The 19827-nt window shown below is 33.4% G+C and overlaps 1 protein-coding gene across 1 annotated transcript; it reads left to right on the forward strand.

Moving 5' to 3' along the window:
• Window positions 1-3752: 3752 nt before the first annotated feature.
• On the forward strand, window positions 3753-19552 carry LOC143047757 (sialate O-acetylesterase-like). The gene is made up of 9 exons (XM_076220996.1): window positions 3753-3891; window positions 6518-6840; window positions 7916-8054; window positions 8533-8734; window positions 13772-13857; window positions 14854-14993; window positions 17110-17267; window positions 18013-18211; window positions 19249-19552. Exons 1-9 carry the CDS (start codon window positions 3807-3809, stop codon window positions 19549-19551), a joined length of 1635 nt encoding a protein of 544 aa, XP_076077111.1. The 5' UTR covers window positions 3753-3806; the 3' UTR covers window position 19552.
• The last annotated feature ends 275 nt before the right edge of the window (window positions 19553-19827 follow it).

Raw genomic sequence — 19827 nt, forward strand, 5'->3', positions numbered from 1 at the left:
TAACATAATCAACGTAATTACTAATCAACTGACCCACGATTTATTTAAGTTCTATAAATATTATATACTTCCAAAGGAAGGTGTCAAACGCGGAGGTGTGTTTGATGAAAAAATAAATAGGTATTTAGCAGTTTAAGTACAAACAATTGTGACATTGTATTTGCGGTTTTTATAATCAATTTCTTTGATAATCGAAGTTCCAAAACATCCCTAGCCCTTACTCCCTTTCACAATTCCATTATGGCACGGTCAAGAAAACAGTCCAGATGAGATGCTTTCTTAATGTTCTTAATGAAAGATAGAAATACTGTTTCAAGTGAAAGGTTAGTTTATAATTTGTATCTCTGTGTCTTTATATATTTCTTACTTGCAACCTAAAATTTTTGCCGAATTATGTACAGTATTACATCCATGGGAACCCCAGAAAATAAACACAACTTCGCAAATGCATCTCATTCTGATTTTAGTGGTTTGTGGCGAACACATGTATATAAAGTCTGGCACGACCACCGAAAATCAAGTAAAAACAAATATTATGAAAAGGACAATTAAAAATCACGGCGGAAAGTAGAAATTTCCATTTGCAAAATCTAATACAATTATTGGTCAGGTGAGCTGTTGTGATCTGTCTCGTCTCACTTTGCTTCCGTCGGTCCGCCCGTCTATCTGTCAACTCTTCACATTTCCATCGTCTTAACCAAGTTTGTTGGGGCTGGTGTTAAGGAGTGTTAAAGTCATTCTTAAGTGAACTGGATTCATTTCACATTATTGAAACCATGTAAAATTGGCTTTTATAGACACATTGACGATCTGCAAAAAAGGGTTATTTATTTTTGTTATGTTTCTGTATTTCTTTTTGTCACAACTACCAGCATCATGTCTTTCAAGGATTGGTTGAGATATGTATTACCTGATATTGCTCTATGATCATTTTACAAGTGCTGATGTATGTCTTGATTGTAGATTGGTTTGCATATTGACACAGAATCAAAATAAAATGATCTTCAGCTTCTGTTTTTTGGGCTGCAGCTTTATAAACAAATATATATGAAATTTGAATCTCTTAGTACATAAGTAAGGGGTGTTAGGAGATTGTTGTAGATTTTTCTAATTTGTAGGAGACCTTGTCATCATAACAGAAACATATTGTTTCACCTCTGTCCGTCAATCTGTCAGTCAGTCACTAGTGATTGTAGATTGTTGTCAGGGTGGATTTGGGTGGTTTCTTCTTTAAACTGTAATTTCTCGCTTATTTAATCTCACAATAGTCTAAAATACCTATATTCCACCCCTTTAGAACAATATTTCAATAATGTTACCTCAAAAAATTTTCTCCTCGCTCCGCTCGGCGAATATAAAAGTTTGCACCCCCTAATCTAAAATCCCAGATCCGCCCCTAACAATATATTAAGTAAATAATTATTCATTTTATTGCATTTTAAATTACATTGAGTGGCGGTATTCTAACATTTTATGCTTAGCAATTATATTTGTTATGAAGAATAAACTCTACATTGTTTTCAGTTATATTTCATGTGCTTAATATTTAATTTCTTTTTTATTGTTAAGTTATTTATAAAATTACTCATATTTGTATATCCTTATAAAAACACATTTAACGCGATGATATAATGGGTGCTAACTGTGTTGATCCTTTATATGTCATTGTACGTATGCAAGGTAACAAATGTATGATACTCATAGATAAATTCAGTTCACTTGTAATCAGTGAAGTGTAAAAAAATCAACTGTGATTAAATAATAACGATTTTTCTATTATACCGAATTAAAGACAATTTCAAGAAGAAAACATATTTTATATCACAACATCTTAATGGAATATAAGTACTCAAATGAAAGTGGCTAGGGTGGAATTCTTGTCAACAAAACTGGGTCAATTTGTTGTCTATCTTACTGAAAACATAATAACTACAAAAAATGAATACATATAACTAACTTCACTCCGTTCGAAAGCAAGAAAACCAATGATACAACTATGGAGGTTAAACACCAACAACAAAAGCCACAACTGACTACATGTATATCTTAATTGATGCGTTGCAAAGTGTATTCATTTTGTGGAAATTCCAACGAAATTTTCAAAGGTTAAAATCAAAATAGCAAAATGGTATTAGAAAACAACATTTCGTATCAAAACACATACATAGTGATTATTCAAGCTTTATTTGGTCTCTTTTGGAGAGTTGTCTCATTGGCAATCATACCACATCTTCTTTCTTATATTTATCAACATGTTACTTTACACAGATTTTGAATATCATTAAAGAATCAATTTTTTTTTTCATTTTATCCCTGGTGCAAAAAGAACTACAGTCATATATTTTATAACGATTTTATACTTAACTCCAAACGTGGGGGGGGGGATGTGCTTAATTTTCATATGATGAAGACATAATCTTTCAATCAGTTTAATTGAGGTCTGGAGCTGTCATGTTAGTAACTGCTATAGGTAGTTCTTTGGTAATGTATGTATCAATGTCAGTTTGTTTAGTTTCTTCTGTTACCTATTTTGACATTGAACTCGGACTTTTTTTAACTGAGTTTTACTATGCGTATTACTGTGGGTTTGTTTAATTTACATTTAGGGCTAGAGGTATATGACGGTTTTGAGATATCTCAAAACATGTTTATTCCGCCGCATTTTTGCGCCGGCTCCAAGTCAGGAGCGTTAGCACCATGTTAGTCTTGTTTAAAAATCTAAATATAATTAGAAAAATATATAGGTAAATAAAACAAATATGAGGTATGAAGAACTATTGAGAGCTGAATGGGATGGAAGACCGCGATGGAGTATATATATATATATATATTGTAATTCAAACTATAAACAAAGTAGTTTTAACATATCAAACAAAAGTTATGTTAAAAAATGCATACACAGATCTATGTAAGAACTGCTGGAATCGCTTACTGTATTGAGGGACGTACATATAGATACAGTAAATCCTTTCAGTGTTATTATATGCATTTTCAGTTTTATTTGTCAAATGATACAGTACTGTTCAAGATACTTTATATTTTCAAATTAACATCACAGTGTTACCACCACCATTACTTGTCAAAATGAACATAAGTCTTTATAAAGCTTTTATGTGGTTGACAGTTTCTACTGTCAGGCAGGTTCCAATACAAAATGTCCATCTTTTTGAAAACGCAGTTACTGAAATTACCAACTTCTTGCTTAAGTTATATGCACTAAATTGCAATTAAATGTAACGTATAAATGCTGCATCACCCATTACATGCAATTACTTTTTTCGCAAATTTATTTAGTTTTCCGATGTTAACAATCAAATTATTTTTTTATTTGACACTGTATTCAATAAGGTATAGAAAGAATCTCTATTTTTTTGTCATCTACTTGACCAGAATGTTTTTTTCGTCAAACTGGGGATCAGTTTTTTTTTTAAAGAAGGTATAACATACAACCCCCCCCCCCCCTCCCCCCCCCCCCCTTTTCCCCCTGCCAATTAAATGGTCGTTCCCTTAATACCATTTGTTGCAATAACAAATTCGCCTGACTGCTCAGAATATCATGATTTCTTTTAATTGTGCCTGGTTGATATATCTACACCTGCATCTGATGCATTAATTTTTACGAATGAAAAAAAACAAAACTCTGCGCTTCGCTCTATATCATATCATACAACTAAACATCGTCTGAAACTACAAACGGAAGCAAGTATTATTTATACTAATACTTTACTTGATCATGTAACACGTGATGTTTAAATTGACCTGTGTTTACCTATTTTTAGTTATTTTATCAATACAAGGTCATATTTATGTTCAGTACAAAAATGATGATTGTACGAAGATCTTCAATTTTTGCTTTACTTTTCACCTGCGTGGAATGCTGTATTCGGCCAGGTAAGTTCAACTCGAACCCGAGTTTTTAAGCAAACATCTTTTTTAAGACTGATAAAGAACGAGCACATAATAACTCCCTCAAGACGCATAAATGCGGAAATGGAAAATTAACAAACATACAAATTTCACTTGATATAGTCCACTCAGTAACACTGTTTAAATCGTTTATTGTTTCCAAATATTTATTGTCCCTTTATTATCCATTTTTACCAGTGTGTGTAGTTTATTGAATATCGACTTTCAATTAAACTTGGAATTTGAATTGAAAATAGAAATCAATATATGCATATAAACAAGAGGTTCTCAAGAGCTTGAATCGGTCACCTGTATTTCAGAGGGGAAGATTTTTAATGTTAGCAAACTTGATGAACAAATTGTGTAAAATTGTCTTAAAGGGCAACAACTTCTTAAGGGGTCAATTGACAATTTTTGTCATATTAACTTTTGTTGCAAATCTTACTTTCCTGAACATTATTGCTGTTTACAGTTTATATCTATCTATAATGATATTCAAAATAATAACAAAACAAACTGCAAAATTTCGTTAAAACTACCAATTCAGTAGTGGCAGCAACCTAACAATGAGGGCTGACAGATCTTGACCAGTTAAACAATTTTACCCCATGTCCGATTTACTCTTATAGCTTCAGTGTTTGAGATATAAGCCAAAAACTGGATTTGACCCGTATGTTCTATTTTTAGCCATGACGGCCATGTTTGTCGAAGAATCAAAACTTCGGATACGATTTACAAACTCGATCCATATGGAACATTTAGTTAAAGTTTGAAGGTATTTGGCCCAGTAGTTTCAGAGAAAAAGATGTTTGAAATAGTTTACGACGACGACGACAGACGACTGACGGACGACGGACACCAAGTGATGGCATAAGCTCACATGTGGCCCTTTGGGCCCCGGTGAGCTAATGTAAAAGATGTATACGAGCAAGAACTTTACCCCTAAACATAATTTACACAAATCAACGTCTTTGTAAAATGTATACATTGTGTAGCAAAATATCTTTTCCAATTTAAGTTCTTGCACATATAAAATAAAATGATGAATAACAAATTCTTCAATTGAGACTATATGGCAGTTGCTAATATTGTGTACTATTTTAAAAGTTTGGAACCGTGATGCCAATTTGTAGGTAACAATGCTAAAATGTCTATAATATAAAAATAACGAGGTCCACTTGCGTTTGGCAATTGCCTACCCATTTGCCATTCTGGCCTTAACATGTCTTACTACCAGAAAGTTAGCCATTCCCCTTAAAAACAAGTACACTGCAATAAAATATACAAACATACATTTTCCTGATTTGCTACTTCTCAAAATTAAAAATAAAATAGCAAAATATAAAAACAATTATATATTAAATAAGGAATAGTATTTGCAGTAAGAAAATCAGGACGGCTTATAAAAGAAAGATTTTGAAAGCCGAGAAATGGCTTATCATATTTACTTTAATGAAGTAGCTGTCAGATAACTGCGAGTACTCTCAGATCTGTTCCTAGTGTCTTTTTGTTGTTGGGATGTACAAGTACCCGGCCACGTCGACTTGTATGTTTGTCCATCTGATGAGTTAAGCCTTTTTCAACTAATTTTTATGGTTCGCTCTTATGTTGTACTGTTATACAACTGTCCCAGGTTAGGGGAGGGTTGGGATCCCGCTAACATGTTTAACCCCGCCACATTATGTATGTATGTGCCTGTCCCAAGTCAGAAGCCTGTTATTCAGTGGTTGTCGTTTGTTTATGTGTAACTGTTACATATTTGTTTTTCGTTCATTATTTGTACATACATAAGGCCGTTAGATTTCTCGTTTGAATTGTTTTTCATTGTCATTTCGGGGCCTTTTATATCCGACTATGCGGTATGAGCTTCTTTCATTGTTGAAGGCCGTACGGTGACCTATAGTTGTTAATTTCTGTGTCATTGTGGTCTCTTGTGGACAGTTGTTTGATTTTGCAATCCTACCACATCTTTTTTTTTTATATGTATCATGTGACAATACGAATACTAAAAAAGACAGGTTCAATATAAGGCGAGTAGGTCCTTTAATTCACGAACAAACTAATATTCGACAGACCAGTGTATAATTAAAATCTTATCAATTGGAATTTCCATCTTGATCCCATTGACAATATCCCCATCCTCAGGTTACTTTCTCTTTGTGAGTCATTTTACTCATTGGTGGCCTTCGGCTGTAGTCTGATCTTTGGTCGGGTTGTTGTCTCTGACATATTCCACATTTCCATTCTCAATTTTACTCAGTGTTGTTTAAATATCTTTACTTTGTTATTTACTCTCCAATAGATGGCTGACAAAAACGTATGTCTGAAAAATTCAAAATGCGTTGGAGGAGGAATCTTTCAATATCAAGCACACAGATGCATGTTTTTTCAGTTGTACTTTTAAAGCTGTGACTTAAGTAAAAGTTATTCCTTGATGTAATAGCAGGGTTTCATTACTTGTTTACCATAATCCGTAACCAATTTCATGTAGTTGATATACTTTCTCATTATAACTTTTTTGTTTAAATTCAAATTACCTTTTCTTTTTTTTTTACCTCATTTAGATGATAGTACTTTTTCGCAAAATATAATTTTCATTATTATTTTTAAGCACCATCTGTGGGCAATTTCACCTTTGCGTCGTATTATGGAGATCACATGGTTCTGCAACGAGGACCAAAACAAGCGATTATATGGGGATATGGTCCATCACCGGGAAGTGACGTCACTGTGTCTCTCAGTGGAGAAACACCAATAAGCGTTAAGGTAGATAAAGGGAATACTTGGAAAGTAAAGCTTGCAGCCGTTACAGACACAAAACCACATACAATAACAGCGATGTCCTCATCAGGAACGATCATGTTAAGTGACGTCTTATTTGGTGATGTATGGATCTGTTCTGGTCAAAGCAACATGGTGTTTATCATGAGACATGTACGTATAGTCGTAAAACTGATATGTTTTAAAAGAGGGACGAAAGATACCAGAGGGACAGTCAAACTCATAAATCGAAAATAAACTGACAACGCCATGGCTTAAAATAAAAAAGACAAACAGACAAACAATAGTACATATATGACACAACATAGAAAACTAAAAAAATACTACGTTATGTGATTTTGACATTTTGACTACGCATGGCGAAAAGTGCATACTTTTGTGGACGCACTCAGTATCGCTTTTTTTTTAATTTTTAGAATTTATTCGATAATCTCATATCTATTTTTATGCCCCATTTATGGGCATTATGTTTTCTGGTCTGTGCGTCCGTTCGTCTGTCCGTTCGTTTTTCTTCCGTCTGTCCCGCTTAAACAAATTTATCCTGCACTTATTCATTCATAGAACAAAGTTACTTTAGTATATAATATTTAAGCTTGAATGACACTTCGTATTTCATAATAGCAGTTACTATTACTTTTGTGTGATGTCAAGCCCTTTTCACTTATACCACGTCTCCTTACTTTGCATAGAAGCGCCGAACTAGATCATATACTTATAAAATTACTTTCAAAAGAGTAAGTGATATACCTTTCTTCGAAACACAAGTAAATGTTGAAATAACTTAAACCTTTAAATGAGAGGCGACAGATACCAAAGGGACATTCAACTTCATAAGTCGAAAATAAACTGACAACATGACCGCAAAAAAAAAAAGAGAAGACCAACAGACAGACAGACAATAGTACATAAACCCAACATAGAAAATTAAAGCCTGAACAACACGAACCCTAACTAAACTAGGGATGATCTAAGTTGCGTCGGAAGGATAACAGATCCTGCTTCTCATGTGGTATCTGTTGTGTTGCTCATGTTATTACAAACCCGATAATTAGTCCACCTTTCGGAAAAGGGAACGGTTTTTAAAACTTTTTTTTTTTTTTTTTTTTGTGATTTGATATCTTGCACTCTTTAGTATATAAATTTTGCTCTAGAATACATGTCATATGATGAATAATTTAAGTTAAACAGAAAACGTTACCTATTGAATGATTTTTTAATAACCTTTTAGTTATTTAATGCCACTGAAGAGATTGCGGATGCTGTTAATTATCCGGACATCAGAATTTTTACAGTTGGCATGGAATTTTCTTCGGTACCATTGTCTGATCTAAGAAGTGTGATGGAAACTTGGTCTTTACCAAACAAAGGTAGTGTATATTAGTTGCATACTAACCATGCCATTTTGTAACGACTGAGGTAGACGAATCACTAAATTAATGCTAAACCGCTAATATTTCGAAATAACAATGTTTGTTCTGAAATTCAAAACTTTATGCTGAGGACACAAACATCACATTCCTTGTTTAGTTTATCGGAATTTCAACAAAGTGGATGTTCATCTTCGTATTTATAACGTTAACATTTTAATATCAATTGAGCTTTGCAACTAATTATATCATCTTACACATTATATCTTAAGGTTCAGGGCTGATATCATAAAACCGCTAAGATATCCAATCGCAATACTTAACTTTTGTAGGACATGTAGAAAAATCAGTCTTTTCGGAACAAATCTGAACTTAAAATAGCTTCATGCATACGGACCAATGTTACTATTTTCCCAAAGTTTGTTTTTAAATGAATATGCCTATTCAAACAAAACTTGTATCTTTTTATTTTTTTAAGAAACGGTTGGAGGCGATGGCTTCTTTTCAGCTGTATGCTTTTTGTACGGGAAACGACTTTACAACAAGTTGAAATATCCAATAGGGCTAGTAACGTCAGCATGGGGAGGTACACCTATAGAAACTTGGTCCGATACAACAGCCCTCAAGAAATGTAATATTCCAACATTTGATAACGAAAATAGTGAAAATAATGTATTATGGTAAGTTGAAAATAGTTTTTGAGTACCTTATATTAAGCTGCAAGGCTGAAGCTATAGTTTTAAAATGTTTTTGCTTCACTTCAGATTTGTTAACACTTTTTATTAATCTATGGATTACTAGCAAAAGCACGTGTATTTTAGTACAACCAAAGATCACTTTAGGACACTTCAGAACCCACATTTTTAAATGTATTACCCATCTTCTTTTGCATTGGCCCTGATATAGAATTGAAGTTTGATATATAGGTACTAGAATGAAGAATCGAGGGTTAACACACGTATCACGCAGTACGAGTTCAATGTGTTTCTGTGATACCTGCAGTAAAACTTTCGTAGTGCAGACTTTCAACATGAATTTAATTAAGTAACAGGCGAGACAGTTTAGCGTGTGCAATCTTTAATCTTATGATAAGTAATTGCCATTTCACAATATATCTCATTTCCGATACAGTTTCATATCATCTATGTAGAAAAGGAACAGTACATAAAAAGAAACATTCAGCAGTAAACCATGTGTATCCGTTTGGGGGGGTTCTTGTCCAAAGATAAGCAGGGATTCTAATTCATAATGTAATACTTTAACGTTTCTTAAATAGAAAAACAAAAAATGTATCTTAAATATTAATTTTGAAAAGCAAAGAAATACATTTATGACTCTTCGTTGAAGACGTTTTACGACAAGGTCAGTTTCTATCGTTCGATGTTTAATGTTGATATTAGTTAATGAAGAAATTGATATAAGCAAAAGCCATCAATAAATAGTACGCCTTTATAAACTAAAATGTATCAAGCAACATGTTTATGGACCTCACAGGATACAGCTTTCCTTCTCAGAAAAAAAAGTATCACTGAAACCTTTGAAATTTCAAAATATAACCGCCCACACTCTGTAAAGTTAATTACAAAAACATGCACTCCTTTTGGTGGAAAGATTATACACGATTTAGCGAAATAGCATCATCTAAAAGATCTTATTTCAGGCTAATATATCACAAAATTCATATAATCTGCCGCTTTTTTTTTACACCTCAAATTAATTGAAACACGATTATATATTCTTGGAATATATGGTACGTACCAATGAGACAACTCTCCATCCAAGTCCCAATATGTAAAAAGTAAACCATTGTAGGTCGAAGTACAGTCTTCAACACAGAGATTTGGCTCAAACTGAGCATCAACCTATAACGGACACCAAACATGACTAGTGTGAAACAATTCAAACAGGAAAGTCAACGGTAAAAAAAAAATGAGAACAAGCTAAAACCACTGATCATCAGGTTCCTGACTTAGGACAGGTGCAAATAAATGCATCGGGTTTTTACTTTTTAATAGGGGACACCCTTCACTCTAACCTGAAACAGTAGTATAACGTTACAACATAGAACAAGCACAGTGTAGATACTATCACTACAAACCGTTAAAGTCTGAAATGGCCTATATCTGTACTCGACTGTACTGATTTTTACTCGACCAGTCTGAATTGGTCTGACTTTTACTTGACATTACTCGACCCTAGTCTGAACCATACTTGACTGTACTGAATTGTACTTGACCATTATCTTTGCCGTTGAAAATAGTCTGAACTATTACTCGACCAGTCTGAAACAGTCTTAACTCATTCTTGACATGTACTCGACCTATTTTTCCAGTCTAAACCATACTTAATCAAAGGTCTGAACAATACTTGACCAGTCTGAACCATACTAGACCAAAAACCCTCTATTTTTTAACTGTTAAAATAAATTTCTTTTTAACTGACATATATAACAACAGCCAACAAAATTTGATATATATTATTATGTAAGTGTTGATTGATATTGAGTTGAAGTTATATTATGATTGATTATTGTGAAATTTTAATTTAAGAACTGTATTGAATACATTTTTAATTTCAAGTTGTTGTTCAAATTTCATTTTTATTAAAAAAAATCCTAAATTGATAAAATTCAGTTAATAGATACAAAGAATAGGTCTAGTTTGGTTAAGACTTGGTCAAGTATGGTTCAGACTAGGTCGAGTATGGTTCAGACTAGGTCGAGTACGGTTCAGACTAGGTCGAGTACGGTTCAGACTAGGTCGAGTACAGTTCAGACTCGTATAAAACGGGTAAGTACTGGTCTAGAACACATTCAGACTGTTAAGTATGGTTCAGACTACAGTCGAGTATTATCAAGTAAATCTCAGACGAGTTCAGACTGGTCGAGTAAAAAACAGTACAGTCGAGTACAGATATAGGCCATTTCAGACTTTTAATGGTTTGTAGTGTATTCTGTACGCTATCTGGAAATCGCGATTTTCAAAACCATGATTTCCATTTCCATTTGCCTACGGTGACTTTTCTCATCATTTGTTTACTCCTATATCTATAAAGTGCTTTGAACATCTTCAAGGTATGTATAGCATCATAAATATGAGTAACTGTAACAAAAACATGCATTAGAATATAAAATATACGTATGCATCACACCAACATGATAGAAAAAAGTGAAATCGATGGACAATTTCGCTCTCGTAGTACAAAGCAAATAATCTTTTATTGCAAATATTTGCTGCAGTTTACATTTAAATATACATTGTTTCTATATTCTTTTCGTATTTAAGAAGAATATTCGTATTTCCCATAAAAAATTATGTTTTCCTTATAGAATCCCAAAATAAATTATTGTACGATCAGTCTAGAAATGACTGTATTCTAGAAGCGATTTCAGATTTTTTGACTGTATGACCAGTCGTGATTTGAAGAAAAAAAACGGCAATTTGAAGGTATACGTGTCCATGTGATATTATGAACTGTTCAGAGAACTATAACGTGTAGTTTCTTTCATCGCACAATACAAATATATATCTGATGATTTTTGTAGACGGCAAAATAATTGTATTTTTGTTCCGTCAGTCTTATATAAAATCAAATGCCTAAAAAGCAATACATGATTCGCTTGTGGACTTTTATAATAGTTCTTGAAAAACTGGTCATAATTGTGATATAGGACAGTCGTATTGACTAAGATAGTGATAATCACTAAGCCGAAGGCGAGATCATTATCGCTGTCGCAGTCAATACCACTGTCCTACGGGCAGTCCATGTATCACGATAATGACCAGTTTTTCAAGAACTATTATGTTTTTTTCATTGAGAAACCATGTTTTAGAAAATTCTCATAAATTCAAAATGTCTAAAGCAAACTCGAGTAGTTGTACGATTTCTATGGCAAGGAGTGAAGATCAGTCGTAATAATACTGCCATTCATTTTAGTACAATTTTTCAGTATATAAATACTTAATCAAGTTCTCTTTAATTTTATAATTAACGAAAATATATAATAAACAATTCAACAACTTAAATATAATAATAAAAACAGGAGAAAATTTATTCAAGGTACATCTCTCTAAACAGAGAAATCACGACCCACCGGTCATTAACAGAGAAACCACGCCCCAACGGTCATTATCAGACAGAAACCACGTCCCACCGGTCATTATCATGTAAAAGTTCGTTAACGACCGGTTTTCTGGTCCGTTTTGTTCTGTTAATGACCGATTGAATTTATTACTGAAGAATAATGAATGTCATGTGGCCCCTTTTTATCCAATAAGAGAAGCTTATTCTTAACCGATATGAAATAATTTGTAATAGTGTATCGTTGTAGTTATCTGTTTAGCTATTACATTTTTAAAGACTATTTACACCGTCCGCCGTTGACCAATTGATGATAACATAAATCAAGCTTGTCTCTTTTAAAATTACAAAAGAAAAATAGATAAAAGCTTTGCGTAGGGGGGATAATTCATGTGATATAATTTGGGTAAGTTTACAGAAATCATTACCTGTATCAAAAATGAATGAATTTAAAATGAAAAGGATTTTATCAGTCTACTTATAGCGATTGGATTGGACCCCCTCTCCATTTAAAAATGGCTGGAACCCCCAATGTATATTAAGTGGTTTATGAGGAGATGCTCTTACAAAACCGGCGAAACGTATTGTGCCGGTCCAACGGACGAACGGACAGACGGACTTCATTATCACTATAAACCCCGCTTTACAGAGTGGTGAACAATTGAGTGTCAACGAGACAGCTCTAAATCCAAAACAAAGGGAAGGAACTGTGGTCAATTATAGGCTACAGTACGGCCTCGAATGTTTTTAAATATATGCACTTTTATATAAAAGTTAAATCTGTGTGTTTGTACAATTTTTAAAAGTATAACGGAGAACAATTTTGAAACTTATATATACAACAAATCTTCCTCTTATTTTAGCAACATTTAAACATCCTTATACTTAATGTAGTAAGTCGAGTACACCCTATCAAGCTAAAACATGTTTCATAAGTTTTCAGGATGTGAATTTATTGAAATATATTTGTGTTATTTAGAAAAATGCCACCTTCTAATGTATCGTAAATGACTTTGAAATCACCACTAGAATACAGTGAAATAAAGACTGATCATACAGTTTCAAAATATACAACGAGACCGATCGTACAGTGAGAAATTCAAACAAATGTAATTTTCTTATTTCTGGCTTCAAAGATCTGGTTGAAACTGTTACCACCACTTGAAATATACTTCATTTAGTTAATTAAGTCTGGCTTTTGCGTTAATTTATACACTAAGAGGGTAAAAGATTGATTTTAGGTTCACAGACTGATTTTCCTTAGTGATGCACTTGAAAATCTCTTGATTAAGGCAAAGATACGAATAATGAATGTGCTGAATTTAATTCTTAACCATTTGAGAATATCGATGTCGGCTGAATTAATCATTAAGCAATGTACAGATGATCAACATACCGTTTAATTCAGTATACCCATCAAATTTAAAATGTGATCCAAAAAGTTCTCGCTTCGAAAATCGCGACTTCCGGATAGCGTAGAGGATAGTACCTACACTGTGACAAGTTTATCAATTTAAATTTTTCATTGTTATTAAAACTTGTGCATGTCCACTTGCATATGCCAATTCATGACAGGAAAATTGTTTATTCAGCAAACTGACAGGCTTATGGCAATGATCGTCATATATTTATTACAGGGTGCCTACTGCGCCGTCACTTTTATGGAACGCTATGATGTTCCCACTAACAAACATGACCATATACGGTGCATTATGGTATCAAGGTATGATATATCTTATATCGGTTATTCGTAAAGAAAATAGCTTATAATTCAATGCATTTTGGTCTGTTGGTGTATTACAGGGTACCTACGGCATCCGGGAATTTTTTTTCGAATTTCGGGATGTCGGGATTTAAATATTTTCAAACTCGGGACCTCGGACTATATGAAATGACAGGCGTTCAGTGACTGTAATTTGAATTTTCTACTTTCATTTTAGAAAACTCAAATATACAGGTTTGAAATTATCATGTATCAGTTTTAATAATGGCTTTATGGATTCCTGTGGTAAATGCTTCTCCTGTTATTTTTTTTATTTGAACCAAAAATAAATGGTTTCACACCTTAAGGATGTACACCTCTGAAAAGCCAAAAATATCTAGAATTAAACTTTTTTTCTTAACCTGATTTTTAGGTTGATAAGACTGTAAAAAATAATGAGTGAAAAAAAAATCATATGGTGGTGGACTTCATTTTTTGCTACGGCCCTTTGAAAATACCCAATTTTGATTTTTTTCCCATTTTTCATCAACTTTTACCTATTTCATAAAAAAAATAACAAATCCACAATTCCACTTTTTTTTCTCTGACATTTTCCACTTGTTTCCCATGTTTTGGAATTAATTCCAGAACGAGATTTCAACGAGACTGAAACGTCAGAAGAATACATCCCGGCTTATGACAAATGAATTTTTGAAATACTAAGGTTTTTCTACCTCAGGAATAGATAACGTTCGCTGTATTTGGTAAAACTTTGCGAAATTTTAGTCCTCAATGCTCTCCAACTTGGTGTTAATACAAAATTTTAATCCTGGTATATAATGATGATAAGTTTATTTAATACCAATTAGCGTTTTTATTACCTTAAACACAAGGCCATATATTTACACTGTACATTAGGAATAGTAAATGTGTCATGCTTGAAAATATCGTGATTTCTTTTGGAGTGAAACAAAATATCAGTCCCGAAATAACTTAATAATACTTTTATTTTGTTAGGTGAGGCAAATGCGATTTTCCCAGCTAATCCTAACACATATAACTGTACGTTTCCAGCAATGATTTCATCTTGGCGGGAAACTTTTCATGTTAATTCTGAAATGCAGACAGACGAGCAATTTCCGTTTGGATTTGTACAGGTTAGTGTAAAATACGAGTTTTTTTCTTCTTTTACCTGTTCGTCATTTTCCTTAATCCATAATATTACAGGAAGAATTTGTCTCGGTAACTGATCAAGACGACAGTGGTTTACCGATGATTAAATTTTGTAAACTGGTTATAAAGAGACAAATCTATCTAATAAACAAATATAACTTAATGAAACCGCATGAGTTCGAAAAGCAGTGAGATTTCAGAGATAAATTAAGGGGGCAGGCAATTTTTTAAGCAGAGTAGACGTATTGTTTCTTACCACCACCATATTGTTGGCTGCTTTGTTTTCAAGATGTGATATGCAAAAATAATCAAATTAATCGTACATTAATTCAGATTTCTTCCGTTTACACCTTTGTTGACAATTGGATAAAAGATAAAACAACGTCCTAACGACACTCTTGTCAAATTAATTTTCGATGGAAGTTTTTTTTTGGAAAGTATATATTTTTTCTGTCTTGAACGATGTTGATGTCTTCTGCATTTACAATTAAGGCCATCGAGATTCATAATTGAGGGTGGTAAAAGGTTATTTTCGTGCAACGTGTTTTGCCATTTTTATTTCACGTGCAGCCGTGAAAAGGCTTCATTATTCATCGTGTTTCGTAAAATTGGTAAAAAGATAGATGTGCAAGACGTTTTTAATTGTTCGTTCACCGTGAAATGGCAATTATATTTCGCGTTCTTCCGTGCAGATACCCCCTTTACGCCCCTCATAATTAGAGAGATTTTTTTCTATAATGAAGTATGAAGAAAAAGACATATTATTAAAAAATTTAAATGTTAAACAAAGCGATGTATAATTACTGCTGTTGTTTTTTTTTTGCATACAGAAAAATATTCAAGCAGCTCAAATTATAATGCTCCGTTTTCCTAAATAAAGGCAACACTAGTATACCGGTGTTCAAGCGTCATAAATCGGTTAATGGAAAACAAATCCGGGTTACGAACCAAAACCGTGGGGAAAAAAATCAATCACACTTGTCGAAAACAAAGGAACAACAGGAACACCGAAGTGCAACAAAAACAAACGTCAACACGCATAGAAACGAACTATTTGATAAAAAAAAATGCTATTATACTGATTTCGTTATTTAGCACATGTTAGACAGTTATACGATTATTTGCACAATTGTGATGATTTGTCAATAAAATACTTAGTTTAAATATATTTATTTATAGTGGATTGGGAAACAAGTTTTGCAACTTATATTAATCCCTTTCCACTTTGCGGGTGCGAGTGCTGCCTTGTAGCGGCATTAGCCTGCTCTTTTTCGAAATCTACAAGGGTGTCTTTAACGTGCAAGAGATATGGCTCTCTCTTAACACGGGTCAGCCATTTATCGTCCCCTTCCGACGGACTATCATCGTTTCCTAGAGACCATACTCGCAAATGTCAGACGGGAATCGAACCAGGAACCTTTGTGTTAGTAGTCCGATGCACTAACCACTACACCACGGCTCTCTTATTACTAAAAGTAGTTTCCATGAATTTTCCAGATAAATCCTCTGCACTGTGTTAAAATTGGGGAATTAGTTCAAGACGAAATATTATTTTACCTACAGTTATTTGAGTTTCAATCTTATTGGTGCATATCCTAATATTTCGGGTCCTCAGTGGCCGAGTGGTCTAAGTAGTTACTACTGTAATCACTAGCCAGTCAACACTTAGGCTGTGAGTTCGATCCCCGCTCGTGCGGGTGCACTCGACTCCAATCTTAATTGACTAGGATTGTCAGTATCCTATCGAAGGTCGGTGGTTTCCTCCGGGCACTCCGGCTTCCTCCACCGATAAAAACTGGCCGCCACGAAATAGCTTACATGCGGTGCTTAAAAGTGACGTAAAAAACACCAGAAATCAAATCAAATCCTAATATTTCCTTTTCATAACTATATCTTCATATAGCATAACCATGTGGGAAAAGTGATCAATCGAACCACCCCAAAAAAAATTGTGCTTTCTTCTTCTTGAACATTTTACTATCTTATTCAGTAATCTTGACGATCTTATTCAGTAATCTTTACATGCATATGTTTAAAATTTAATTTCACTTTTTTCCTGAACTCTATTAATTTCGAAAACTTACGTTTTTATTTGGACAGCTTGGTCCATGGAAAAATGATTCATCAATAACAACGGGATTTCCTGACCTCAGATGGCACCAGACCGTAGACTATGGTTACGTTCCTAATGCAAAAATGAATAATGTATTTATGGCCACCGCTATGGATCTCCCAGATTTTAGTTCACCTTATGGCGGGTAAATGGGTGTACTGTAGCAAGAGAATATTATGGGATTGTTATATGTGAGAGGGGCGAAAGATACCAGAGGGACAGCCAAACTCATAATCGAAAATAAACTGACAATGCCATGGCTAAAAAAGAAAAAGACAACCCGCAGCAGACACATATTAGTATAGAAGATACAACATAGCAAACTAAAGACTAAGCAACACGAACCCAACCAAAAAGTTAGGGTGATCATAGGTTGAACGTTGATTGATGAAAAAATATAGTGGTTTTCGATATTTGTAATAAAAATCTTCATTTTTCAGAACATTTTACTGTTGCATTTGAATAAGAAATTTTTTATCAGTTATCAAAGATATATAACAATATACTTTGATAATCTTTTTTTTTTAAGTTTTCTAATTTTGTAACGGCAATTATTAGGAAGTGATGTACAAATTATATGCTATAAACTTACGAACGACCACAGCTGAAGAAGTCAGTATAAACTATAATGTTAAAATCTCAATCGTAGATTTCTCAACAATGATCACTATCCAAAAAACAAAAAAGTAAAACAAAACACCGAGTCCAATTTAGAGTAAATTCAAAATGGCAATTCCATACAACTGACAAAATTAACGTGGATGCTATCAACCATAATGAAATATTTTCACCTTTAAAAGGCACAAAAAGCGTGTGTGATACTTTTCAAATGATGTTGTAGAAAACAAAATAGGTTAAAAGAACATATTTTATTTTTGGTTAATTTGTAGTATTCATCCAAGAGATAAACAAGATGTAGCTGACCGTCTGCTATTATCTGGTCTCTCAGTAGCATATGGTATAAATGCTGGGAAGTACCAAGGTCCATTTCCGACAAAATATTTTATGGACATACAGAGTAAAACTTACTTGATTACCTATGATGATGATAGTGCTGAAATAGATGTAAGATCTGCAGACGGATTTGAGGTAATAATTTTATTGAAATATGTAAACTGTGTACAAGATATATATAACAATGTGGTCTGTGTGTGTTACCCGCGACTTTTATTGCTATATACAAATAAAACTATATAGGTGAGAAAGAAAAACACAGTAGGAGTATATATTTAAATTAGTCGAGAAGGAATTAAATGTAAACCAGAACAAGTTTTGTAAATCTTGACCCGAAATATTATACTTCAAAGAACGTCCCTTCGTTAATTGTTGGGAAATTAATCCTTAATAAAGTTTATTCAATATAAATTAAAGGCTCCTTCTCAATTGGTCAAACAGAATAAAAGGACCTACTGCTCATTTTGGAACAACTTGTCATACATTGACAAATTCATAATTATTGTTTCAGTACAACAACAAAAAACGGTGACTAAAGGACTTATTTTTATGCCCCACCTACGATAGTAGAGGGGCATTATGTTTTCTGGTCTGTGCGTCCGTTCGTTCGTCCGTCTGTCCCGCTTCAGGTTAAAGTTTTTGGTGGAGGTAGTTTTTGATGAAGTTGAAGTCCAATCAACTTCATTGATGAAGTTGAAGTCCAATCAACTTCAAACTTGGTACACATGTTCCCTATGATATGATCTTTCTAATTTTAATGCCAAATTAGAGATTTTACCCCAATTTCACGGTCCACTGAACATAGAAAATGGTAGTGCGAGTGGGGCATTCGTGTACTGAGGACACATTCTTGTTATACTCTGTAGCAATTTACAATATTCTTTCTCAATTCAAAGGGTAGGCTTGGTTTTTTTTGTTGCTTGTTAATGTTGCAGTTATCATTTACTGAATTGAAATGAATTGGTATGCGGTATGATAAAATATGTCGATATTTTGAGAGTTCGTTGTTGATTAAAACTTTTTCACAAATTGTATAGACCAAGTAAGAGATAAAGTGCTCGAAATATTGTTTATTGCTTTTGTGCATGGTTGGCAAATTGTAGCTGTGGGTTTTTTGTATGTCTTGCTGACATAAACCTCGCATCTTTTATTATACTGTGCATATTTTGCAGGTATGCTGCTCTGAGATTAAGACATTTGATTGCAGCACAGAGGATTCTACATGGGTATCAGCTCCCGTCACAGACCATGATAAACAGACTGTATCGATATCTTATGAAGGATGTGCTAGTTCTTACGTGGTGGCTATAAGATATGCATGGAGAGAATCACCATGTCCTTTTAAAAAATGTGCCGTATATAGCATTGAGAATAATTTACCAGCGCCGCCATTTATTCAACATTTAGCACAACCCTCAGACACATTGTTGTATCACTCTGGAAATGTTGTTATACCAGAACTGATTAAACATTAAGATTATGACAAAAACTATTTTTGATGCTTTGTATACTTATATATGAACTGTATGCCATGCTTTATTTTTTCAAAAGTAAAAAAAACTTTCAATGATTTATTAAAGAACAAACTATTGCACTATGTTTAGATTATTACTTGCACAAAATAAAAATTATTCATTTTATTTCGAAACAAGATCAACAGTGGCGCAGGTATTTGATGTGCACAAATATGTCCTTTACGATAAATTTCCATCTCTTTCGTATATATATTTGATCAGTATTACATTGGAGAA

This window comes from Mytilus galloprovincialis, chromosome 10 (assembly GCF_965363235.1).
Source record: "Mytilus galloprovincialis chromosome 10, xbMytGall1.hap1.1, whole genome shotgun sequence".
Taxonomy (NCBI): domain Eukaryota; kingdom Metazoa; phylum Mollusca; class Bivalvia; order Mytilida; family Mytilidae; genus Mytilus; species Mytilus galloprovincialis.